The 27,910-nt window shown below is 38.7% G+C and overlaps 1 protein-coding gene across 3 annotated transcripts in view; it reads left to right on the top strand.

The window, feature by feature from the left end:
• OLA1 (Obg like ATPase 1) overlaps positions 1 to 20,241 on the top strand; it is a 103,645-nt gene extending 83,404 nt beyond the window's left edge. For all 3 annotated transcript variants that reach the window (XM_049812410.1, XM_049812420.1, XM_049812430.1), the window contains 4 exons: positions 12,548 to 12,688; positions 13,376 to 13,472; positions 15,553 to 15,675; positions 19,716 to 20,241. In XM_049812410.1, the coding sequence (XP_049668367.1) occupies positions 12,548 to 12,688; positions 13,376 to 13,472; positions 15,553 to 15,675; positions 19,716 to 19,817 (463 nt within the window). In that variant the 3' untranslated portion in view covers positions 19,818 to 20,241. The remainder of the gene's footprint in view (positions 1 to 12,547; positions 12,689 to 13,375; positions 13,473 to 15,552; positions 15,676 to 19,715) is intronic.
• The last annotated feature ends 7,669 nt before the right edge of the window (positions 20,242 to 27,910 follow it).

Consider the following 27,910-nt stretch of genomic DNA (forward strand, 5'->3'; position numbering starts at 1 on the left):
GGAAAATGTCTCCTGCTCTTGTATTGAATGTAAACTTTGCATGCAACTAATGTTTGTGTCAAGGTCATTAATGTATTTAAACGAGATCAGTCCTAAGTTTGATCCTTGTGAAACTTGATTAATGATATCCTTAAACACCTGTTTGTTCTCCCGTTAACAGATCCAGTGCATTACTCGGTACATGGTCTGAACGAATCCACTTCCCCCTCTTCTCCAGCTCAATGAGTAGTTTCACGTGCAGCACACTGTCAAATACTTTATAGATGTAGTTCTCCTGCATAGAAAATCATGTGTCCTATCAATGAAAGAATAAATTTATCAGGGCAGGCTTTATTTTTTCCTTTAAACCAAATTACTTGTGTTTACCCAGGTTATTTTCTGTGATCATTTCTTCTTTGACGGTGTCATTGCTCAGCCAAACGAAGTCTAAAATAGCATTGTATCTGTTGATGAAGTGACTCTTAGGTGGAGAAATGGATAGACTATCATGTCCCAGAGAATAACTGCCCCCTATGACTTTTTTAGTATTTTGCCTTTGGCTAGGTCTGCTTTTAACCATGTATTACCTACTAGGGCTCTTGCCTGTTGAGCAGGCCTTTTCCAAACTTACATTCTATGGCACTTCTAAAATAGAAGGAGAATCCATTTGATAGTTAAAATAGGAATGGTGCTTTTCATTGGTTACTGAAACTTTTCTTACAACTCGTGTGCTAAAAGAGTGCAAGTGATTGCTTTAAGCAAATAAACAGTGTTTCTAATGGTAAGAAGATGTCTGGATGCAAGTTGAATAATTCACAACTTCACTATTGCTTCAGGTGTATGTATTATTTCAGTCTTCAACTGCATGATTGGGTGAAGTGTTTTCAACTGCTATTTTTGCATAGAAAGGATGAATAGACAGAAAGTAGAAATCATTTTATACAGGCTGTTAGAAGTCTAGATTTTTTTTTTAATACTTGAGAGCTGATTAATGTTTTAAATTAATCTTTATTTAAAATGCATATTTATGTCATAGTTTTTTTCTTTTTCAGTGTGTAACTGTAGAGCAGACTATATTCCTTATAGTATATCCTGTGCATATTTGAACTACTTTGAAAAAGTGAAATGATGTGATGTTTAGCTACAGAGAAATGTCAAAAACAATGCATTTATATGATATGAAAGATTTGCAAGCGCAAGCTAGCAATTGATAGTAATATTATAATTAGCTCTTTATACAGCCTGTTTTTTATTCATGAACATTTTCATCTATGTTGACAATGATCATGTATGCCACTACACATGGAGCTTTATCTTTACTCAGAACAGACTGAACGTGAATTAGTATGTTTTTGGGCTTATGTTCTGACTTTCTATTGAAACATGGTTTCTGGTCCAAGTCATTAAAGTAGCGTGCTTTTTAGGTTTGGCTTTTTGATCCTATTGTTGTTAGTGCTAGTGTTTGTAAGGGTGAAACATAGCACAGAGTGCCATAACTTCAAGGTGGAACTTCTTTTCAGTCAAATAATTTTTTGTTGTTAGAATTGCTGGAGGCATTGAATGCATACTAATTCCCTAATTGGTAAGAAAATGAAGATAGATAAACTAGTAGTTTTAGAATAAATAAAATTTTAGTTTTGTGTTTGTACATAAAAATGTTTTGTACACACCCACCCACAGAATAAGAGTATTTCTGACAGAAATTTACTTTGTCATTCCATATTTAGCCATAAAAATCTTAATGTCTAACAGATCCTTTACAGTCTGTCAGATAGATGGAGCGTAATTTCAGACACTGATCCAGATACTTATTCTTGCTTCTGAAAAATATCAAAGTTAGTGTTCCCCTAGGACACGTATGTTTTAGTAGATGATTCAGATATTGTTAAATTTTTTTTCATTTCACCATAGTTTAGACAGGTAAACAGACTGTGTCTGTAGAATTGAACATTTTTGTGACAGCTTTTCAAATTAGTGAAGTGCGTTTCATACAAGGCATCTCTGCACACTGTGAAAATCCCTAACTCATTTAGTGTTTTACTTGGACATGGACATGTTCATATGACAGTACAGTATATGCTGTTGTATTTATTAGACAGTATTTTGGGAAAATGTATCAGCAGGAGGTAAGACTGAGGCATGCCACAGAATTTTACGTAAGCATCTTAGGCACTTAAGGTCAAGGTTAGTTTCTAAAGCAGCCTATGAAAAGGGGAGAGGGAAGACGCTTTAAGAAGAAAGTGAGAACAGGAGCCCTAATTTAAGTGCTCTGAATTGCCCTCAGAAGAGCCTCCTGCTTCATTAACTATATAGGGAGCAGAGTGAGATTAGGTATCTAAATCAGGTATCTGAAATTAAGCCTTGTATTCTTTGAGTTGCTGTAGTTTGAATATTAACCATTCAACTAAATAACTCTTTCATTATTATACTGAGAGCTTAGACGATGTTCTTTCTCTGGATAAATATCAAAGTTAATTTCTGATTTATTGAGTAGCATATTCCAGCCTAATAACAAGTTTGATCTTTTCTTCATCAACCCCCCTCCCCCCCCAACTTAGTCCAGTATCTCCAGCTTCTATGATTCTTATTACTAGACTCGTTAAAATTGTTTCTTAAAACATTACTTGTAGTATCATGTGATCACAAAATGTTAGTACTTGGTAATGGTCCAAGGGGGTGGGGGGAATAAGCAGGGTTTATTATTTTAAATCTCATGCTCTTATTGTGGTAATATTAGACTCTTGCAATTTTAATACTTATAGTTTTTAATAATTGATGGAGGGAGGAAGAGAGCATTCATGTGAATTCTGTGGTCTGGAGAGGCTCCGCAATTAAGATCACACTGACTAATTCTGGAGAAGCGAGGAGTGCATTTCCCTCTATCATGTGTGAGTGGAAGAGGATATTTCGTTAAGAGAAGTCGGGGGGAATATTCTGACCCAGTTTGTGTAGTTTTCTTTAAATTGTGTGACATAAGTGAAAGCCAAAACTAACCCATGTTGTAGTGTGCATTTGTGTTACTCGCTGCAGGATTTTTAATTAGCACTAGTGGATTAGCACTCTTTATAGTGTCTTACTTCAAGTGTTGTTAGTATATATTTATTGCAACACACAGGAGTTTTATGTAGATCATATTTTTTTGTTTGGGAGTATGGCCTTGCTTGTGTGCACACAGTACATAGAAGAATATAAATTTAAAATGGTGTTGTCCATCATACATTTCATGTAAAGTTTCTCTTGTTAAGGTATCACATGTTTTTTTGATCAAATATTCTATTTATGCGTGGCTTGTAATTGTTTTATGGGATTACATATTTGAGACTTTGCTATAATAGTGTTGATATGAATTGTCCTACTTTTTTTTGTACAGGACCCTTAAGAATAGTTTTCCACGTGACATAAGAAGCCCTGTCAAGAGACAAAAGTTAAAATTATCATGCCATAATGTAAACCTGACTATGGAATAGGGATTCTTTCTACTGATCTGTAGTAGTTTCTCAATCATCATCATTTTGCACATAAGTCTTGTGGCTGAGATTTGCTCCTTCTGTTATAATGTATGAACGAGCATTTGTTAATTTTTTTTTATAGTTTTCAAGATAACCTTTCAAAACTCTGCATTTTATAAATGATAGCAGAAAGAACAACAAGATGTGACTTTCCAAAGGCATCTTTTCTGTCCAAAGTATACGTGCTGCAAGTGGAGCCTGTTATGCCTGTAACTATGAAATGTAATGTGCATGATTTATTGTGGTTTGCATTGTTACATAGTTTCATCAGTAGTTTCGTCTTGAGTGTGCTTGATACTTGTTGACAGCAACAGCCATGGTCTTCATTTGTTTGGGTTTTTTTTTGTTGGTTTGTGGGGTTTTTTTTTGGGGGGGGGGGGTATTTTTTTTGAGTTAAGACAGAATTAATTTTCAGAATTGGCAGACCAAGGAGAAATAGAGACTGTAAGCCTTTCACATACCAGCAGGTGCTACAGCAGCAGTGTAGTACTGTTTTCATTGAGTCATAATTGGTTTTGATCACTTTAATGGGGACCGTAATTTGGATAAAGAGATATTACTGAAGTCATGAAAATAAGATCAGAAACAAATGTTTTAAAAATGGATTTCAAGTTCTTTATTCTTCATGAATGATCCTTCTTACAAATGTTTCAAATAAGGTTACCTTGACTGATGTTTTGTTAGATACAATTTACTGTATAAGGTATTGAAAAATCTTTTCTTAGTGGGAACTCTATATAGATCAGCAGAAAAAGTCATTCAGGATTCTTTCTCTCTGTCTTTCTACCATCTTGCTATTTTTTAATTCACACTTGCTTGTAGGTCATCAGCTTGGTTTTTCTATTATGCATGCTTTTTTTCTCCTAGTTATAAAAGTATTTTGTCCATTAACCACTGTCTGTACTTGATTTACAGGTAATATCATATTCTCTGGTATTACTTCTTTCACAGTTCCAACATCTTGCAAATCCAAAACAGCTAAACAAGTTTCATGTCAGTTAAGCCAAATCTTTATATGAAATACATTAAGAAGTGGTCAGTAGTATAAAGTTGTAAGTGAAGTGTTATGTCCTTATAAGTTTTTAACATACCATTAAACAGTGAATATCTCCAGGTAGCTTTCTAGACCAGATAAACTGAGAACTGTATACTAATACCATATTATGTTAGACAATTTGTTAACAGAATTATGAATTATGTCTTAAGGGCATGAAGTGCTTTCATAGGAATTTCCAGACTATTGCCTTGATTCCCCGCCCCCCCCCCCCCCCCCCCCCCCCCCCCCCCCCCCCCCCGTCAATTAATACTGGTTTTTGCCTTGGAAGAATCGATTTTTAAGTGATCTCATATGGGATAATTTTTACTCAGGAGTCATGCCATATACAAGCATTCTCCAATAATAAACGCTAAAATTCCTGATTGAACTTGGCTTCATGGCATTGCTCTTTTTTGGGTGGTAGGCTAACTTAAGGCATGCCCATCCTTAACAGTCTTCACCTGTTCCTGCACCACCCTTCAGTTATATTGGCACAACCAGTTGTAAGGATACATAGGAAAGTGAATTGGTCCAGCTTAAAAAAAAAAAAAAAAAAAAAAAAAGAGTGGGGAGGGGGATATGAAAGAAAAAATTCTCCCTCCCTCCCAAAACTGCTTTTTGCCAGATTGTTTTTGTTGGTGAACAGCTTGAGTATGCTTGCAGTGAGTGCTGGTAGGGTCCCTGCTCCATGTGCAGCTGGTAGCAGCTGGTACACTTGCAAGTGTAATATCTGGATGGATAAGGAATGGGATGAGAAGTTCGTGTCCACATTATGAAAATGTTTCTTTAGAATCTGGGATGCAACATGAACTAAAATAGTAGGTGCAATACTGGTCACCCCATCTAACAAATGATTTTGCAGAATTATAGGGGATTTAAGATAATGGCTGTGATAGAGATCAAGGCCCTGGAAAAACTTGCTTTGACACACATGAGGCAGAGAGCCTGGGATTACTTTACGTTTCAAAGGAGAATGTTAAGGAAAGTTACAAACCCATCTATAATAAATGGCAAATGACAGTGTTGATCAGGAACTTCTATTCTTCTTTTCTCAATACAGCATCAGTTGAAATTACAATGAAGATAAAAACTGTAAAGTCCGGAACTGGTAGAATGAAATACTTTATATACCTATTCTGTCATAAGGTTCCTGAGATCATGGAAGTGTTGCAAGTCCCCAAAAATGTTGGTAGTAAAGAGTTTTAAGGACTATTCCACTGCATGTTTCAAGGCTCAAGTCAATCCGTGTTGGACGTATGAGTGACATCTAACGTGTGAGATAGATTCTCCATGTTGGTCTCTTGTAAGGTTCATCTGGTTGCAGTGACTAAATACTGGAGGGGTGTATGGACATCGGACTCTAGGAAGGTCTCAAGGAACTTAAAGCATTCAGGATGCCCAGGATAAATGAAGTTCTGAAGCTCTTGTCCCGAGGAGCTGAGAGGAGGCTCCTGGCCAGGGAGCAGCTCAGTGTGTGGAGGCAGTGGTTTTGTTCTGAAGTGTTACTAGAAAGTATTTGCAGGTGGCGGGTGGGAAAGAGCCTTCTGAAATCTAAGGATTGCTGTGTTCCTCCTGGCTGTCTGGGAACGGGGAATAAAAGAATAAATTCATAAATGTCACTGATGATTTGAAATGAGATTGCCTAGGTCAGTAACAGGTACTCCCAAACCTTCTGTAGGTGGTTCATAAAAAAGCAAACCAGCATGGTGGGGAAGAGAGTACCTTTTTATTCTTTAATGTTTTCTGGTTTAGTCTTCCTTTCTCTTTATGTAGTGCAAGAAGAAAGGGATACCCTGAAAAAGGCAGGTAGCAGTAAGAGCTACAGCATGTTAATCTGTTACAGCAGAGTACCACCCGTGCTTTCTGCTTCCCTTTCTTAACTTCTGCCACTGACCTATTTTGTGATACGGAATTATTATATACATTGGTTTCATCATTTTTGCCATTCCATTCTTTGTTGATTATATAAATTTGGAGTGAAAACTTGCTGAGGCTGTGAATGTTTCTTATTTATATAAGAATACATGCACATATTGATCCATATATGTGTTGTACAGCACTGAACGGTGGGACCTGATCTTTGTGGAGTCTATGCATGCTAACAGAATAGAAGGGAAGGACATCACCTATGAACTGTGTGATGCAGTACTGGTGCTTAGGTAAATTAGATCTTCCTCTCCCACCCCAACAAATCAACTAGACCTAGTGGTACTCATAGTAGAACGTTTTGGGACCTGGCAAAAAAAATTAATCGTTGCCTAATTTATCATCATTTTAGATAACTTGTGGATAATGGGTGAGGCTTCCAAAGACAAGAGAAAGCCACAGAGAGGAAGGAAGAAACAAGACGTTTTTAAGTCAATTAATTTTCCTTCAATTTCAAGAAAAACATTGGAACATTCAACTGTTTTAATGACCTGGAAGCAACCCAGTTGTCTTCACAAATTCATGTTGGCTATTTATTACTTGTCTAAATTGTCAGGTGACTCAAATATTTTGTTTGTGATAAATTTAATGGTCTTGCATATAGTGAAAAAATATACTTTACTACATATTGGCATTTTTATTAAGCCTTTAAATGTTTCAATGCCTTACAACATTCTCATAAACAAGATAGAAGATATTGGCTAGATGGAAACTACTGGAAGTTGGGTGTGCAAGACTGGTTGGAAGATAATACACAGAGCATAGTAATCACTGGTTCACTTTCCAAGTGGAAGAATATCTCATTATGAGATCTGCAGAAGCGGCTGCTGGTTGAATACCCTTACGTATTTCCATTAATGAGCTGGATGATGAGCGTTCTTGTTAAATCTGTAGATGACCCCAAACTAGGAGATGTCCAGGTATGTATAGAACAAAATTAGAATTTAGAAGCATCTCAAGAAATAGAAGACATCATTAGGAAAAAAAGAGCTAGGGTGCAACTTCTGAGAAGGATTTTTATGCAGGAATAATCAACTATGCAAATATAGTATTAAGAATAGCTAGTCAAGCAGGGTCATACAATAAGTTATAAACTGAGCATGAGATAATGTTGCAGTGCCGTCACAAAAAAAGCAAATGCTATACTGGGTTTTATAAACAGGAGAATCACCTGAAAAATGTGTGAGTTAATCCTCTAGCTATTTTTAATGCTTATAAGACATTACTGTTGAGAGCTCTGAGGAGTGCCTTAGGTACTGTGTGCTTCCAGGAGCTTTTAGACCAATTGGAGAGAATCCAGAAAAAGGTTCAAAGTTAAAAGTAATATGTGGGGGTTTAAGTCTGTAGAGCACTCTTGTAAAGAAATAGGGAGTGTGTATTCCCAGTCCATAGTGTAGGCTCAGTTAAACTGGTACATTTAAATTGAAATGAAGGTGGCTTAAGCTACACATATGGAAAACTTTTCAACAGTGGGGAACAGAGCACTAACCGGCTTGAGTTCGGAAGGTTTTAAAAATCCGGGGTTGCTCAGAACTGCCAACAGGAAGAGCCTGTTGGAATTGCTAGGTCCTCTTGTTCTCACTCCCATCTGTAGACCCTTTTTTTCAGTCTTTTGTATATTTTGATCACTTAGTTTGATCTTATCTCATTATCTACATTTGTTTCTTTCCTTCTTGTGGTGCTGCCTGGTATTTTCTTCTTCCCTGCCATGCTGTTTTGTTTCTGCCGGTTTCTACTCATACTTAGGTATAGAACAGGAAAACAATAGTTTCTTTTCCATGAGTTAGATGGGGGTTTTTTTTGGTCTTGCTTGTACAAAAGCATACTTTCACAAATCTCCTTTCTTCTCAGGGGTCAGTTTTTCAGATCATCATGTCTTGCAGGTGTCCACTGAGCTTAAGTTCTCTCTGCAGCTTCCCTCTTCCATCACTACTTCTGATTTCCATCTGAACTCTGTCTCTGTTCCCAGCTGGATCTCTCATGTGAAACTCTGTCAAATATTGATTTGTAGTTCAAGCACATTCTGCAACTTTTGTACCTCTTTGTTTTGGTTTCTTCTGCCTCAGAAACTACCACCATTTTAAAGTGAAGGCACTCCCTTCTGCACAACTCCCCTTTCTGGTGCTCTTTGCTCATTGGCCTTCTCAGTGAGCACCCTCATTTTTAAACCTTTCCCCAAGGTCTGTTCTGCATCCTGAGTTAGTATCCAGAGTTCACTCTGGTGGTTGTCCTGATCCTTCTGCACTTGAAGTCACTGGCTTCTTTCATTTACTTTTTCCTTGTCAGTCTGATGCAGAGTTGAAAACTGGAATGCCCTGAGATGATGCCTTCATCAAATTTTGGAATCTAGTAGTGGCAAGAAAACGTCTTGGTCTTCACAGCTTTTCTGAGTCAGTAGTAGATAGGCTGACATGCTTTTGTCCTTCCTTACCTCCTTATCAGCCAAGAGTAACAGTGTTAGGTGGAAGTGAGCATCTTAACTCCTCTTGGCTGGTTTCCCTGGTCAGAATTTTGAGTGCTGCCTTCACTTGCAAGTTGTTCAGATCTGGTTTTGTTCTGTGTCAGGTTTATACACAGCTGTCTTTTTAACTGAGTTTTCAATTCAACTTTTATTTAAGATTTTCTTTTCACCGTGACAGAATGAATGGTTGTCTTACTGTCTCTTGGGCCTATATATTTTTCCAGGAAGAATATTTTGCCCATATATGGTGAATAGAATCAAATTTCAGTTCAGGAACCCTGTGTAGCCGCTGTTGGCACACTCCCCCTCTCCACAGAGCTACCTGGAGGGAAGAACCAAGCCGCCTCAATAGGGGAGGGCTGTTGGGTGTCCAGAAATGCTCCGAGAGATCCCTTGCTGTTATCACTGAGTAGTACTAGAAGAAGCCTTTCTTCTTTCTGCTCTATGTTTTATATTCAAAATTTAGTTTTAACTCTGCTAATAATGGCCTTATTAGAAACCTAATTAGGAAAGAGGATATTTTTAATTGCTCTTACCGTGTACACTGTTTCCACATAGTTTTCAGCTTACTTTGTCAAGAAGGGTTTTCATCTTGAGCGCTTTCTTGTTTCTTAAAGTAGTTTCAGCTGTTAATCATGGTCATTGGTTCTGCCAGTTCTACTGTTTGGTGCCCTTTTTTCTTTTTAAAAAAAACCTCTTCATTTTGTTACATTTTAGTGTTTGGTTTGGTTTTTTAAATTGAGATTTTCTTACGTGTTAATGGTCTTTTCTCTCAGCCTAAAATCCGATACCCTTCAACATTCATTATCAAGTATAGCATGAAATAATAGAGATACTCCAGGATTTCCTCATCTTAACAAAGGCACAAACAAGTACAAATGCTGTCCTTTTACAGACAGACAGCGTTTCCATGGGAAAATTATGTGCTCAAATAAAACAGACTTTGACATTAATTGTTACCATTTGGTAAGAGAATTTTGTTTTGTTTAGCACACTTGGTTATCCCTAACAGGAAGGCAAATTTGCACTATTACTTCATTGATTATTAGTCAAGCATTTTTACTTTGGGGGAAAATTTCATTGAGAAATATATCAGTATTTATATTTGAGTATTTACTTTTGTTTTGTTTTGTTTTCTTTTTTCGATCACCGTTAGGGGAATTCCTTGGTACTTTTTAGTAATTCCTGTGACATTGAAAGTCACGAAAGTGAAAGACTTAGGCAGAGAACCCGACTGTCTGTACAGAGTGGGATGCAGTACCTTATTCTTTTAGTGAGGCTGTAGCAGGTCTGATGTCAGTCACTTCAGAGACCTTTAGACCTCAGTGCTCATTTATTGCTAAAATGTACCAGCTCTGCTCCTGCATTATGAAGATCATCTGTCAACACTTTGAGATATTCTCCTTTGTTATTAAGCTTGTGATGCTCTACACTGTCAGGTTTTTTGCCAATTATAGTTAAGGTACAATGGTGTATTCACTGGATCAAAGTCTCACACTGGCGGTAGAGGAATGATTTGTAAGTCTTTATTCATCTGAATTGTACAATAGAATACCTGAGGAATGCAAATAATCCCTCTAAGGACTCAATAGAAAAGCTGTTAAAATGACAGTCAAAGACTATTATTATTCTGAATTGGTGTTTTAGCCAAAGTAATTATTTCTTATCTTGTTGTTCCACAATAGTTCTTAGTTTATTAGTTACGATGACCATATTTACCAAACAGAATTTGAATCCAATTTTTGACATTACTTCCATGCTCATTTCACTTTTTCAAGTTCGCATGTTTCATTCTGTCTTTCACTTGGTACATTATTTAAGTAGTCTAGAGACCAATGTTAGGTACTTTCTTAAAAAAAAAAATAAAAAAATAAAAAAAAGTGTGCACAGATGTTGAAGTACACTTACGATTAGCAGATCCATTTCTAGATACATTTTCTGTAAAAGGTTGGCATTTATAAGCTCTGAACTTTGGTATCCAGTTTGTTAGCCAAAATAAATTAGTTAACTACAAATGTCAGTTTTAGAAGTGCTGTTAAATGTCACATGTCACATTCAGAAATGCACCTTAATTGTGATTTTCAGTTCAGACGTTCCTGAACGCAATAGTGTTTCAGTATCCGTCCTGGAGACCAGACTATATTTTCATTGGATAACTGGAGGAAAAAAAGATTAGTATAATGAGGATTGAAAACCACTGATGGGGTATTTACATAAGTAAATGATAGAAGGCCAGCCTTATATAACAAACGTGTGAAAACTGTTGAGTGAACTTTTATATTCTTTGTCCCATCTAAAACCCTACTCAGTGGGCCATGCACTTAATCTCATAATAGCTCTGATCCCCTGCTATTTTCTTTGACAAATGTGTGTTGATGAACTTGTGGTTCAGTTCATTTTTTTCTGAAGTGACATTTGCATTGATTATTTAAAGGTTTGCAGGCCACAGTTTCAAAGCACTTTAGTATAATAGCAGTTAAAACCTTAGTCTAAATCTTGGAGATTAGCAGGACGAAGAAAAAGAACTCAGCAAGCATAAAACCCTGTGCTGCATGGTGGGTGCTTCAGGTCTGAAACATCTACGGCACCCAAAGTACTGTATTTTGTACTTTGATTCTTAGTGTACAGGAAGTATTCCCATGCCTCTTGTGTCTTCTTGCTGAGCATACAGAGTTGTCATTCTTGCCGTTCACACCTGTTCAGAAATAGTGCCCTTTAAATAACATTGAACTCCTTACAGGTAATTTATTAATGTTTCCCTTAAATTTAAAATAAATAGTACTTGCAGTCATGAACGTGATGCCTGTGTTTAAAGATTGTTTAAACATCAGCTATTGCTGCAAAGATTTTCTTGATTTTAATAGGATATTGAACATTCAAAAACTAACACCACAAATCTGTCGCTCTAAATTTGTAGTTTCATTCAGCTAAAAAGAAATGTTAGATGTACAGCCAACTATTACTGATGATGCCAGTTATTAAATAGGAAATTTGATTCTTTATTTAAAAATAATAGTAGTGTAATATCCAGAAGCTTTGTCCTGGGGAGATAGTAGAAAGGTGGGAGAAACTAGTGGAAACACAGCCGTGTATTCATTAGCTATGACATACTCCAAGATCAGGGTGCTGCTTGCTAACTGGGAGTTTATAGTGTGGTGTTCTTTTCTGTCTGCTAATATCAGCTGCCCTAGCCACTGAGATGCTTTTTAAAAATTTTTTTTATTTATTTTAAAGTCAGAGGAAAAACTGGAGACCGCCAGTTTTACCACATTTGATCAATACCACTCTTGGAAGTCTCAGAAAAATGTACGTCCACAGATCTACAAAGTTGTATTCAGTTAGCATTTTAGATTGCAAGTATTTAACCTTACCAAAAACCTAGTTATTGTCTCAAATTATGCCTATTTCTGATAGATTAAATGCCAAACAGAAACCAAGAAACAGTGAAATGTTAATGGAGTACACCTGAAGCAATTGCTGCCTGTTAATGCCTTGACCTTGGAAAGCAATACACAAAAAGATGGCATCATAAAACCGTGCAATTCTTATGAATATGTATGTGCTACTTGATAATAATGAATGTGGTACAGCCATGCATGCACTACAAGATAATGTTGTGCCCTTTGTTGTCTACAGGTTGATAAAAATTAAAGAGTGGGTGGACAAGCACGACCCGGGTGCTTTGGTCATTCCTTTTAGTGGGGCCTTGGAACTCAAGTTGCAAGATATGAGTGCTGAGGAGAAACAGAAGTATCTGGAAGAGAACATGACACAAAGGTTAATTAGCATTCATTTTCCCTACACTTTATTATCAACTATTTCCTTGCAGTAATTTAATTGCTTGCGCTGATAGAATAATAAATGACAGAGTAATTACCATTATAAAGAGAGAATCTTCTCCTTTCTTTACCATGAGACAGAGTGAAAAGATTTATTTTAAATTAAGTTTTTAACTGTCATCTGTCATCTCTGTACAGTGTTTTAATTATAACATAGGTATTAGTTATGTATATTTTTGAGAAGGAATGATCACCAAAACTGTTTCGTCATCCATGGGGAATAGGGACGGTGGAGAAAATGTTGCCATAATTTTTCTGAAGAACTATAATAAATTGTTTCAGTATTGAATTTCAGTCAAACAGTTATGCTTTCATGACCTGGAGTCCTGAAAATTGCATGAGACCAAAAGTGCTGTCTGATAGGGTGATTTAAATTTATCCCATATTTCTGTAGCCTGCCAAATAAACAAATCAAAATACCGTCTTTATGATTCTGCAGTAAAAAAGTAGTTCTTCTGAAGAGAGTTCAAAGAAAAAGGCTACTGCAGTTATTGCTGTGTTTACCAGTAGACCTGGTGTCTTCAAAATGTGATGTCTTTCCATGTAAATTGATTACCTGGGGCATTTAGCTGGCTTATGTGTATATGTTGAATGAATTGGATTCTTTTTTTTTTTTTTTCTTCAGTGCTTTAGCAAAGATCATTAAGGCTGGATATGCAGCACTCCAACTAGAATACTTTTTCACTGCAGGCCCAGATGAAGTGCGTGCATGGACCATCAGGGTAAGATTCATACTTATTCATCAGCTATATCCAGTTCCACACTATTGAATTCAGATTGATATCACTGACTTTGAAGTTTGTCATGGTGGCGGTTAGCTAGTCATTACAGATGAGGTTTTTGTCCAGGATAACTTTAATTATTTGTGAGCTGCTGAACAGTGAAAGTGGAGCTGCATTGATTGAGGCAGGTAACAATTGATTCTGCCTATTACATAGTCTGAATTTCTTCATCCTGTAGAATCTGTCTACCCTCCTCCTGTGGTCAGAGATAAGACGTACCAGTATTGTGCTTGCTTAATCTGTGTGACTGGGTTTGTCTGCAGTGAAATTGATGTTGCTTTTCATTTTGTATTCACTAAGTTTGTTTGGGTTGCGGATGGTTCATTCCTCCTTTGCTTTGCTCGGATTACATTTTCAGCAATAAAAGCAATATAACATCATTATATTCCTCATGGATACACAGTTGGGCTCAAAAACCTAAAATCAGTGTGCAGTAATTCAGGTCTTTTACTGACTTTAATATTTAGACCTAGTTTATTTTGGTAGTTTTATATGTTTATCTGGGAACTTATGTAATGCTAAAATTATATTATGTATTTTAAATATTGATGTAGAATGATTATAGCCATAGAGATTGACTAATTTATTCCCAGAGGACAGTAAAAGCTGAGCTGTAGTGGTTTGCCTTTGAATGTAAATATGTTATACTATAAAGATTAGTATTGAAAAATATTTTGAAATGCATGTAGTTACAAACTCTGTCTTAAAAATTACAAAAAATTTCAACTTGGAGTTGCAGATCTGTCACTCAGCTCTTATTTATTGCATCAGTGTATTTAGTGCTGTGCAGTGAATTTCAGTGCTGTATTTAATTTCATTCAAAGGAATTAATTTGTTTTCATTAATCAACATAATTTCCAGTAAATTTATATTTTTATTAATACTGCTACAGATGTTTGTGTATATATTTTAGGACGTTAAACTTGCTTTCTTAGAAGCACGTTTATTTTTTTTAGCCTTTTCATCTCTTCTCCTTTTACGTGATAACTGCTAGCTAAAGTCCCTGAAATAGCTACCAAAATAATAAAAAAGCAGAAGTTTTGTTGCTCTAATTCTTGCCATTGTTTTTTAAAAGCACATTCTGAAACTCCACTGTTTTCAGTAGGAGAAATGGTTGCTCTTTATTAGAAAATTTGAAAGCTGGTTTATCTTAAGACTGATTGTAAGTATCTTTGATTTAATGTGCAAAGATATTTAGTCAGGTAAGCATCAGTGAGTAGCCATATTAACCCAATACATCTTTTATTGTAAAAACTGTGCTTTACAGTGTCAGACTCCTTAGCACTTTAACATGCTTTATTAAGCAGCCTTTAGGTCACCATTATTTCTCAAATTTCTCTCCATGGTTGTATGTGCACAGAATGTATGTCCTTGTAATTTAAAGCATGCAGTTATAATGCATTCTCCTCTATTGCATAAACTTAAATTATCTTATAATAGTTGCCTGTGATTTTTTTGATATTTTAGTGATTCAGTTGTTGACATATTGGTAAGAATGCTCATTTTGTTCTATATTAGACTTACTAAAATTACTCTGAAATAAAAATAAGCTAATATGTCAGGCTTGAGATCCATAAATCATTTTTGATTATAAATGTGGTTCGCCAATAAATGCTATCGTTTAATTGAAATTATTTGGACGTAAGTAAAAGTCTTGAGTAATTCAGATTTTAAAGTTATTTTAAAAATCTTTATTTTCCTCACTTTCTGTGTGGAGAGCTAGGGATCGAAGTGAATCTTGCAACAAAACACAATCATAGCTTCTAAAATCAATACTGCTGTTGATACCTATTAGGAAAAACAAAGCTGCCCTCCTTTAATATCAGTTGGTTTATCTGTGGCAAAGGCATCTATCCGTATGTCCCAATATTGAGAATTACCCAGCTGTATGCATGACATTTTAACTGATATGAAACAAAGTTTCAGCAGATCCTGAAAGCATATAAAAAAGGAGAAACCTCTTTCCTGCAATCAATCTTCTTAAATGCAATTAATTTTCTTCTGGTCTTTCCTTTGACAGAAAGGGACGAAGGCTCCTCAGGCAGCAGGGAAGATTCACACAGATTTTGAAAAGGGATTCATTATGGCTGAAGTAATGAAATACGAAGATTTTAAAGAAGGAGGTTCAGAAGCTGCTGTCAAGGTGAGCTCCCCATCTTTTTCGTCTCTGTTCCTCCACATGTGCCATTTTTCCATTTCAAGTCTATTTTTCACTGGGAAGAAGTTCTTGATGCTAAGCGAATCTTAATGGTCACCTCTAGCAATAGACCAAAATCTATTTTCATCTTTTACGTAAGAAAGAATTGAAATTCACCAACTTACTGTACAGGGATGCAACTATTTCAATATCCAAGATATGACAGCTTATGGACTAAACGTCAACACTAAGACCAAATGCTATGCTAAATTTTTTTCTCTGTTTATGTGTTAGTGTTCAGAATTTAATATGCTTTAAAATGAACTTGTTTTTTTAAGAATCAAATTTTTAAGATGAGACAGGAGATTTTTGAATCACCTCTAAGAGGAAATGCAAGAAACACAGAAAACCTGTTTCTTCTAATAACGTGTCATTCTGTTTTGTGTTTGCAGTGAAGGTATTAGAAATGTCAGATGTAAATGGTTGAGAAAGTATTGTATTATAAATTTTTTTTTCAGGAGTAGTGGATTCCACTCCGAGGCTCTGATAAGCATTAATTAGAATCTTAAAATTTACCATTTCAGTATTTAATTCAATCGCCCTTTGATGTCTTATTCAAAAATGCCATGCCTTACTTTGACTGTTCAGGATGCCAGTAATAGTTGTATGTAGTCCACGAAAATATATTACAATGGGTGAAGTTTCCTAGCTACTATCTACTTGAATAGACAGTGAAGATATTTAATGAAAAACTTTTTTCTTGAGCTCACGCTTCTTTGTAGTGACACTTCTATTGAGAACAGTTTTATCTGCTTTCTCAACACTAGAGGGCAGAGACTGATTGGGTGCCCAAAGTTGTGCCCTTCTTATAGCTGACAAATTATATCTGATTTGAAGTTATTAAATATGAAATGAATGTGTACATGGCAAATAAATGTCATAAGAAAAACTGTTCTTCTCTGCGCTGCTATTGCATTATTTCCATCTTCTTTAAGCAGAGAAACACCCCTGTATTTCATACACATTTGATTTCTCGTTTGGCATTTTTGATGTTTTATTAAGGTTTGTATTTTATAAAATGGTGATTACAAAGCACATTAGTTTGATTTAATCAATCTCAGTATTTGAAGGTTCCTACACACTATAATATGTTAAAGAATTTAAAAGGTTCAGCTTTATTGTTTGCTATTTGATAGCTTGAAAGGTATGCAAAATTATGATTTGAAATTCAGCTTATTCTCAGTGGTATCACTAAGGAAGATCATACTGAGCAGCAGGACTTTAATAGGTTTGTTTGAACCCCAGGAAGTGAGGGGAAAAAAATCCCAGTATAATTGGTTCGTTGCGGCATGTGAACTGCCGTATGAAAAGGGAAGTAGAGTTGTAGTTGTAAAGTGAAACCACAGCTATAAATAAATCTAACATTCTGCAGTCAGAAACTACTTCATGTAACCAAGATTCAAATTTTGCCAGCAACAGTTTTTGATGCTCAAATCTGAGTGTTTTCCTTGAGAAGCTGCATCAGTTAATACCTATGAAATTAATCTATAAGTATTTTGCTTGTATATTTTTATTTGCTTTTCACGATGTGAGATTCTAAGCATCAAGCTTCCATGTTCAAATTATATTTAATGGTTAAATTTTTATTGTTTTGATCTATCTATGAAGCAAGCCTATTTGCATTTGTAACTCAGTTTTTAAATCAAGGTTAGAAAAAACCCCTTGCTCTTAGAAAAATATGTTATATTACTCTAGTCTTTTCTAATTTGCATTTAATGCAATGTTTCATGCCATACACAATACTAATTACTTTTATATTGCTGGTAAATTTCAGAATTAAATTTGGGAGCTTTTAGGAGTCAACTGAAATAACAGTGGTAATGGGAGTTGCTTGCTTTGTACGTTATCAAGTTGATCGATTTTTAAGTTTGATTTTGTGTGTGTCTAACACCAGTACAGCATAACTAATTTAATGCCAGTGCTGTGAACTATACACTGAATAGCTCTGTGTGGGCTTTGTAGTCTACAGGGATATCACATTATTAGCAATCATATCTGCTTAGGCAAAGCTGGCTTCTACAGATGGCTGCTTTCAAGTGCAAATGAACTGGTTAGACGTGTCTTGTTTAATACATACTCAAGATTCACAAATGGGTATTGATTTTTTCAACCAGTGTTTCTGATAGCAATGGAAATGGATTAAATGGTCTCTAGAGAATTTAAAGGAACACTGTCACTTTTAATTAACTGTAAACTGGTAACAAAAATACATAAACTTGCATTAGTGTGTCAAAATGTATTTAATTCAAGAAGTCTGTGCCACTCTGACAACGTGCAATAGCGTGCTAAAAAAAAATCTGCATTGTTACTTTGCGGAGGTCAGGTTTTTCTACAAATATTTGTGAAGTAATAAATGTATTCAACTGTAAAATGTCTCTGTACCTGTGCCTGCAGCTTACACTTGCCGATGATTTTTACCGCACTGTTTTATTAGTGTTTATGCCATCAATTAGTCTAATTACTCTTGACTTTGAGCGTTATTAGGATCTTCAAAGGAAAGAACTACTAAGTCTACCTGAAAGTAAACCTTTTACAGTCTAAACAGGTTTCTGAGGGGGGAAATAGGAAAACGTTTGCAAAGTACTGTTTACTATTTATCGATAGTGTCATATGGGATGAGGTCAATTACTATTGCACTATATGTTTATTGTCGAGGCTATTTTATCTGCAATTTTCTGTAGGCTAACATCACTGGTGATAACATGCAAATAAGGAATGACAGCAACAAGGTTATCGAGCCTCTGAATTCCTAGACAGCAATATGGGAAAATACATTGCTTTACAGAGCAGGTTTTGTGAAAGAAAGGTGTCTAAGTTAACTATGTACCAGTAATCTGATCTGTTCTACTGCAACTAAGGTCATTAGTTAACAGCTTTCCTGTAATGGGATCTTAGCATGCCACCACTGTGATAGTGTCATTGAGAATAATGGCACAGTGAGGTCTTGCATGGAAGCACTTTCTCCTGCAAGAGAAAACTTCAAAACAGGAATGGTTATTGAACTAAAGCAGAAGCTCTCAACTTTTCCATATTGTAGATCACTTTTCAAGATAAATGCTTCTGCAGACCACCTCCCGCCCAGTCTGTCAGTCCTAATGCCACAGCTTCTCTGTAGCCTCTGTAATACTAGGTTTAATTACGACGAGATAAAGATAGAAAAATATAATAATAAATTCTAATGTGGAGAGTACTGTTATTTAATAGATTCCTTGCCTATTTTCTGCTCTCCTCAAGTACAGCATTTTCATAACGAAATTCCTTTTCATGTCTTTGGTCTATATGCCTTCTCCTGTATCCTGGTTTCACAGCTTATCTGCTCTTATATCTGTCCTTCTGAAGCAAATTTCTTCTAAAGGAAATTTCTGACAGAAGAACTGAGCCTGTATTTTGTGCTCCTCAGTCCTTCATTATCTGGGCACAAGCAGACAAGAGAGCCCCGCTCGAAGCACAAGGCATGTACAGTTGTGACTTTTGCATAGCGTTCCCATCTTTAGTTTTGACAGTACTCGCTCGTCTAGCCGCTCAGAAGTAGTTCATATACCGGTTTAATAGCCATGCAGCCGTGATGCAAACTGTTGCCGATCGCCCTTTCCAGCAATACTGTTTTAGATTCTTGCCGCCAGTGTTTGCCATCTGCAGGTTTTTTAGGTGAAGAAAAAGAAAGCCTGAAAGCTGGGGGGGGCGGGGGCGGGGAATTGAGTTGGTTTAGTGTCCTTTATCTTAAGACTTGCCAGGGTTTACAGATTTAGCACTATGTAATGCAGATGGCATTTAAGCACCACCGATTCAGTGGAGGTTAAATTATTTTTGTATATATTTCATATGTATGTAAAACCAAATTATGTCAAACTGAGGAGTATTGTGGCTGTCAAACTCTGAAGCTGTACTGTTTCTTTACCAAAATGTGTTTAAATTATTACAGTTTGAAAATACTATAAAATGTCTAATGACATAACCCACTTTCCTTTTGTCTGTTCTATTTACAGGCTGCTGGAAAATACAGACAACAAGGCAGAAATTACATAGTGGAGGATGGAGATATTATCTTCTTTAAATTTAATACACCTCAACAACCCAAGAAGAAATGAATATCAGATGTTGTTCATTGCTCAGAAATAAACTGTGCTGCTTCAAAAAGCACATGAATTTTTATTTCGGATGGAATATCTGGAAACAAAAAGCATACAGTTTCTACCTAGGGAACCTCCCCTCCCCCCACTGAAATTATTCTTGTTTGTTTTGAATTAAAATATGGCACCTCCAGCAAACATGCAAGTTCACTAAATGTGAACAGCTTTGCATTTCAAACGATTAAGACCCTACTCCAAATTGTAGAAGCTTTTCAGGAACCATATTACTCTCATGATACTTCATTAATCTCCATCATGTATGCCAAGCCTGACACGTTTGACAGTGAGGACAATGTGGCTTGCTCCTTTTTGAATCTACAGATAATGCATGTTTTACAGTACTCCAGATGTCTACACTCAATAAAACATTTGACAAAACCAGCCTTGGTGTGTTTGGGGATGTCTGTATTGACTGACTGTGGTGTGCTGAATGCGATACGGCACCTGGTGGATGCTGATTACAGAATTTTAAGACGTGTATGATACAGTAACTGGCAGTGTGGGGCAGCTGCAATTGTATCTCGAAAGTGAGTCTTTCATGGGAATCAGAAGATTAGGATGCCAATGATTTGTCTCAAAAAAGTTAATGAATTTGTAGATGGACATTCACTGAAAGATGATGGTAAGGATAATAAGAACGAAGCAGTGTAAATGATTTTTACTGGAGAGAGGAAATACACGTAGAAAAATCACATTATCTTTGAGACCGAAGCTTTTTTGTTCAAATCATTTTGAAAAAGTATTTCATTCTTGCCTTGGAATTATTAAATTTTGGAGGCTGGAACAGCGGTGCCTGGTGTTGTGTGTTGTCCTCTCAGGTCTGGTTTTCAGGCCAGCGGAGGGTGACGCAGATAGTGTTGTGACGGAAGAGGTCACACTGTGCTGGATAGGTAAGCTGTTCTGCTGAAATAAGGTTGCAGCTGTGAGTACTTTTTTATCCCTTTAACCAGGAGGGAGAGCTGATCTCTTTGGATAACAGAGAAGAATAGGTGGCAAAAATAAAACCAAGTGTGTACTTCTAATGCAAGCTGTAGGATTGCCCTTAAGTGCAGTGTGTTTAATGTATTTAAAACAGCCTGACTTTTTCTGAAGTGCCTTTGTGCCTGTGGTTTCAGCTACAGATTCAGTGGGGTCGGGGCTGGGAGAGATGCTGATGTTACCTCTGGCTTCTTGGTGTGCCAGACCTCTTGCGTCTCCGTGATAAATTTGCTTGCTATACATTTTGAAAAGGCAACTTATCACTGGCTAACCTCCCCTCTGCGTTTAAGATATTGGGAGCGCTGGACATGTCCTGCTCCGAGGCTTCCCTTGAGATGCTGCCGTTGAGCTTCACTGCTCATTTCTGAAAGAGGAAGGCATGGGTCAGCCAGAGCCACGAGGCTCATTGTTGAAAAGTTGGCATCTTGCCTTTAATTGCACTGAGAAGACGGAGGGAGGGCAGATGACTTCAATACGTAGTTGTTGGGTTTGTTTTAAAGGACGTCTCCCTTTTTTCATGGTGGCAGGAGAGGGGAGAGTATTGTAAAACAGGGAAATTAGGACTTCAGATGTTTTAGAACCCTTGAAATTCTCTTCTGTATCGTCTCCCTGGTGCGGCTCGTATTTGTTCTTGGTGTTATTTTGTTGTTACATATAATTGAGAAAAGATTGGGACCACCAAATCTCGTGTTAAAAGTCAAATCCAAAAGACGAACGGAGCCTGCCTGTTTCTCTTGGAAGTCAGCAACATGCTAGTAACAGAAGGGCTCATGCTGGGTTTTAGACACAATGAAAGATGAGTGAGAAGTGGAGTGTGTGTGTTGGTGAAAGAGAAGTAACCTCTTTACTGCACTAATACCTGCTGGAACGTGTTCTCTTGTCCTGTCTGAAATTCATTCTGGTTTCCAAAATATTCCTGTGCTTCCTAATGATTACATGTCAGTGAAGAAGTTAGAAAGGAGAGCACAATTAATGGATTGCTTTGTATTTTTGCATCTCTTAGTTACATTTAATAAGCCGTATTTGTTTAGATTTGAATTCTATAATGTTTTATGTTTCAGCTTACTAACTTGCCTGAATAGTTTATCTCTTCAGTTGTTTTAACTAATGTTCTTTTAACTACTGAAGCTAATCAATTATTCCAGAATAAAACCAAATTTTATTAAAAGAAAGAATAATCTGATAAGCTCTGTTACTCCTGTCACTGGCGACTTGTGGCAACTGCCGTACGTGCAGCCTGTGTTTCTCCTCAGTGGGTCTATGCGTTTAAGATGTACAACTCCTAAAAACTTGTAGATATATGTAGCCTGTTTCAAGCACTCTGTTTTAAATAGAATTGTGGTTTAACTTAAGCCAAGCACACATTATTTATGCATTTCAGCCTGCGCAGGTGACTCCAGGTACAATGTAGCCATCCTACTCACATTTGATATTTAAGAAAAAAAGTGAAATCTGCCTGCATGCTCTTTACTCTCGGTGACCTGTACTCAGTGGGCACGATGATGGTGAGTAGAAGGAGACGTTTTGTTTCTCCAGCTGGAGAAGGGTGAGAAAACATTATAGGTGCTGATCTTCCAAAATATGAGAAGTAGGGAATTTTGCAAAGGAGGAGGGGTACTAAACCTTCCTCTTAAATGGCATTCCTCAGTCCCTAATAGCCGTGGCATTGATGACGTTTCTGGGATTAGACAAAAGCTAGTGGAACGGGGGAAACCGCTGCTGCCTGCCTCCAAACTGACCAGAAGAGGCCTGAAGGTGGTGTGGAGATGCCAGTGAAAGCAGCTGTGCCTGTACTGGTGCGTGGGGTGACTCTGTAGGAGTAGATCTGGAGAGCGAAGCGGTTGGCACGGAGGACCTGTTGTTCCCATGGCATGTATTTGAGGGGCTACCTCGGACTAGTTGCAGGCTGGTCCGGTGAGGAGTTAGAGGGCAGTTTTCACTTCAGTCTCGAGAGAACCAGTTTGCCATAAGATACCCAAGGGATAACCAGTTTGCCTGCTGTGAGACTCCTGTGCAATGCAGAGCAAAGCAGGGAGAGTGTGCGTGAAGAGGCGCGATCTGGAGAGTCACTTTCAAAAGTATGTTCCTGGTCAAATAAAAACATTGCTGTAGACAAGTGAGGGCTTACTGCTGTCTTCTATTGGCAGCATCAGTAGCAATATCTAGGTGATGTGCTTGGGCACCCCAATACGTGACATTTCAGACCATTAAGAAGCACAAAGAGCAACAGAAATTTAACTTTTGAAGACTATTTGTACCCACATGGATACCCCTCATGTAGGATATAGTTATCTGTCCTAATAAGTGTTTCCCAGAACAGTACAAGGGGAGCAGGCTTGGGCTTTCTGTGTGGGTTAATGTGTCAGATAAAACATAGTATTTTTTTCCATAGCACGTTACTTAAAGTAAAACAGTGGGTGTGCTCAGTGGCCGGATGAACTAGAAATAGCCACGTAACTGCCTGAAACTCAGGTGTGTTTGTCCGGCTCTTTGAAAATTGAAATAAACATTCTAGTAGGTTAAGAGCCACCAAGATGTAGCTGACCATCTCTCGGCTGCCGTTTGAGCATCTTTGGGGTCAGAAAATTCCACAGAGAAACTGAAGGATTTCCATGTCTTCGTAAATTCAGTGCTTAGGCTAGTGTGGGTGACAGGCTAAAACAAATACTTATTTTACATGTTTTCAGCTGTGCACTTCTTGCCACAGGATGATGTGGATGCTGAAGGTGAGCAAGGGTTCAAAAATGCTCAGACAAAGCCGCTGGGGAAGAAAAAGGGGGTTGACTGGGGAAAAAAACCCTGTTAAAAACAGAGGTATCTGCTTTTGGAGTGTCCTTTACTCACAAATCACTGGATGCTGGCAGAAAAACTGGTATGTATACCTTGTCTCTGTCAGGCATCTGTCAAAAACCAAGGTGCTGGACTGGATGGGCCTCTGATCTGACCTAATACCACCATTCTTGCCTCCTCTCCAAAGCAACATTTCTTCAAAGGCTATCCCCAAACACCAGTAAAGAGCACGATTTCTTTAATGTCCTCCCTGGTTCTGCATTTTGATTAAAATCTTTATTTAAAAAAAAAAAAAAAAAAGTATTGTCTTAATTTCATGTGTATTTGCTCTTTCATTGACCGTGTCCAGCTCTGTAAAGGTGGTGGCATTATCGTTAATTGTTTTAAATGATTTACCTTTCCTGCAGGATCCTTTCTGACCTGCTGCAGGGTTCTATCTACCTTCTCCCCTTCATCACCCAAGTTCATCCTGATCTCTTCCCAGACCGCAGGGCCTGGTTGGTCAAGGAGTCTGTATGCCAGAGCGCCTGCTTCGAAAATGCCGTGTTGTCAGCCGTATTTTCCTTCCACCTCTCCCACAGAACAAGCTTCCAGCTGGAGTGGCTGCATTGCACCTGGGGTAGCTTAGCTGAACACCTCCACCGCGCTTTATTGAGGCTGCTCCCGATTGCCCATCGGCGCCTGCCGTGGGCAGGGGCAGCCCTGCCGAGCACGACGTGCCCCCGCGTGGGGTCCCGGCCAGCCGGCCAGCAGACCCCAGGCATTCGGCCCAGTGGCAGCGTGCTCCGCTCCTCCCGCCTCTGCCCCAGCAAGCTGGCAGATAACCCCTGTATCTTCAAAAGTACCAGGAACGTGCTTTCTCGGTGCAGCGTTTTATGTTCCTGTGGCTGCCAGGCTTGTTCAAACTGTCCGTGCAGAGCTCTGTCCGTCCTTATTGTGGCAGTCGGCAGCGATGCTGCATGCTCTGTTCCGTCGGGTGGTTTAAACACTGAGCGTTTCTTCTACCAGGTGCTGGGTTAGGACTAAAATTGCATTCTGCAAGAGCAATGTGTGTGGCAAGGTTTTTAGTTTACAAATTGTTAGCTAAATTTTAACTTTTCTCTCCATTCATGAACTCAGCTCACAGAGGATGAAGGGGGGGGGGAAATCATTAGAAGTTAGTAACTGTTTAAAACTAATAATAACTTGTTTTAATTTTTACTCCCCCCATAGTAATTCCATATGTTTGATTATGCTAATCCACCATTTCACTTCAATTAAGCCAGGAAAACCACCAGAGGCTTTGAAAAAATAATAGTAATAATCAAAGTAGCGGTATTCATCACAGCATCCCAGTGGATTGAAATAGCGGTATGCTGGTAGGGCTTTGAAAGTTTTAAAGTAAGTTCTGCATTTCATGGCTGTCTTTGAAGCAGTTATTTCTTGGCTTCTATCTACAGGTAGTGCCCATTCCCGATCCATGGGAATAGACACATATGGCAGCGTGTTGCATATTGTGAAATAAGTTACATGTGTGTGCTTGCTGTCATAAACCAATGATTTGGTAGGTGCCTGCTCATCAGAGCTCATTATGGCTCTGCGCGGTTACAGAGTGCCTGTAGCGTTTTATTTTCTACATGCAAAATGTATGTGCTCAGCACAGAAAAACTTTATAAACCATGCAGAAAATAAAATCTGTGGCGGTTGCAAGAGCACATGTGATGTGTAAGTTAACAAAATGCATTCACCTGAGTCTTGGAATGTAAGTGGGCAGGCAGATCCAGGCTGGTGGAACAGGAACATGGGGATTTTCCTGCCCTTCACAGCTCCGCCGCTGCTGCGGGATGGCTTTGGCACTGCTGGGCCCTGCGGGGCAGGAATTGAAAAGGCGAAGCTGATACATGGGGGTATGTCCAAACACAGATAAGTAACACGCCAAGGGCTATTTCGCAGAGGGTAGGGACGGAAGAAGTACCGCTCTGTGTTGACGAGGTTTTTATCCCCGGTGACCCAAACCCTTCATCTCGAGCAGAGCCGGGTGCGGGGTGCAGCGGCTGCGCTGCCTGCGGACCCCCCGCCGCCACAGCTGCCGGCAGCACCCCCCGCCTCGCCCGCGGCAGCACCTCCAGGTCTGACGTTGCGGCTAATTGAAGAAGCCTCGACTTGAAAGCGCAGAGTTAAAGCCCCGCGCTGCTTTCACCTCTTACACCAAGTTCGCTTGCTATATTTCAGCGAGCCTAATGATTGCAGCAGCGTGCGAGGAGGAGGAAAGGTTTGTGAGGGGGATTTGGGAAAGCCGTTTGTGAGGACCTTCACCACCTCGGGGCCACGGATGCACAGAGGAGCTGCCTGCACCCCCGGCACAGCCTGAGGTAAGCACACGTGGCCCCAGGTTTGGTACCTACTCCTGACAACAGAGAGTTAGATTGCGCAAAGGGGTTCATAAAGTTTGATTTGTGGTAAACGTGTAAGAATTTAAAGGTTAATAAAGCCCTTGCTCAGTAATGAGGAAGGCTGTTGCCCACATAAAAAGGTTCCCAGGAGCGAGCCGGAGCAGCAGGACGGGCTTCGAGGCAGGACACCGCAGCTCGGTGTGTAAACGCCGGCGCGAGCGTTTAACCGCACCCAGCTGCTGCAGCCTGCCCGAAGGGCGGATGGACGGACGGATGGACAGGACGGAGGTGACGTGGGTGCCCTGGCCCAGGATAGGGACCCACTCGCCTCCCTCGTCCTCTGCCAGGAAAACTCACCTGTGCCGTGCAAGGACAGAACTAGCTCTTGCCAGGGGCTCTGATGCTGCTGAAGGGCCACCTTGCCAAATTTGTCAGCAAAAGATGCAATGTTTGCTCTCCTTTTGAAAATTGCATGCAAAACCATTTAGTTGCCAAAGAGTTAAATTTCCCTGAAACTCGAACCCTGAGCGAAGTATCCAAATTTGGTTATAAATCCTGTTTAAGTTTCAAAGCACAGCATTATTGGAGGTAGCAACAGTAACATCAAACAGCCTTGATAAGATCAACAAATTACTAAGTATAATTGTTTGTGCTGGGGTGTGTGCAAGGAGATAAATAGCTCATAAATTAAACACCAGTGCCTGAGGGTGAGTCATTCATGGATTCAGAGCTGTCCTGACACTCGCAAGCAAAAAGTAATTTTCTCTTAGTTCAGTAATTATGCAATTCAAGATCTGAGATCAGCAATCAGTGCTAGGTGCGCTTGCAAAGGTGGAAGGGTACTTCAGCTATTGGAGTTTCCCATACATTGATTAACAAGAAAAGTCTGTTGCTTGTCTCTGTAGTGGCGGAATATTCTGAGGTACAATTCTTCAAAAAGATAATGAAGAATGAAGGGATTAAAAATACACTAAAGGTCAGTTTTAGCTGATACAAATTGGCAGCACTCTCTTTGCTTCAATAGAGCAGTCCTAGTTTATACTAGCAGAAAATCTGGCCCAAATTATTAAAGAAAATCAACAACCCCCCTGTGATAACTGCTGTTAGTCATCCAGACTAGTGCCTGTTTCTGAGAGGCACCTGGCACCTTGCTGGCTGTGCTGCAGCTCGTATGCTCTCATGCGGGGTCATTAGAGCCCCTTCTTGACTTATTCATAAGACCCCGTGAGGATCTTGGTCTAATCAGGGTTTTCCTAAGGACAGAGAATAGTAATGTAATCTGTTATTGTAACAACATCATCTTGATCTGCTTTTATTTACTAATGTTTTGCCAGCCATTAAATATTTTTCTGCCAAATTCAGATAGAGATCACACTGAGAAATCGTATTTTTTGGAAATGCGGGGTAAATCTCACAGCTGCTCAACAATAGTCGCTGCTGGTGTAAACTCCCAGCCTTCGGGAGACAACTTGCTGTGTAACCTACAACCGTCCTGACCACTTGGATCTCAAATAGCCTTCACCCTGTCTGTCTGTGGAGTGTCGTGGTGGGAGTCCTTCTGGAGAAGGACAGGAAGCCTGTGACAGTCTTTAGGCTTTCCTGCCCAGAAGGCTTGCATCCTCTGACTCCGGGCTCCACCCTGGTGAACCAAATGGTTGCAATCGTCTGGCAATGCAAACAGGTACACCATGAAGTAGGCAAGGGTAAAGACTAATCAAAATTAAAAATTATTTTGTAAGAGCCTCTTCACTTGTCACGTAAGGGTGAAAAGGTTTATACGAAGATGTTTTTACTTCCTGACTAGCAGCCAGACCCTGCTGTCTCCTTTGCTCTTCGGGCTTCAGTCAAATCCCCAGATTGGCAGTGTCCAACCCATGGTCCCTCAGCAGGTTACGGGGCTGGTGCGTTCAG

Source organism: Accipiter gentilis, chromosome 1 (genome assembly GCF_929443795.1).
Source record: "Accipiter gentilis chromosome 1, bAccGen1.1, whole genome shotgun sequence".
In the NCBI taxonomy this organism is placed as follows: Eukaryota; Metazoa; Chordata; class Aves; order Accipitriformes; family Accipitridae; genus Astur; species Astur gentilis.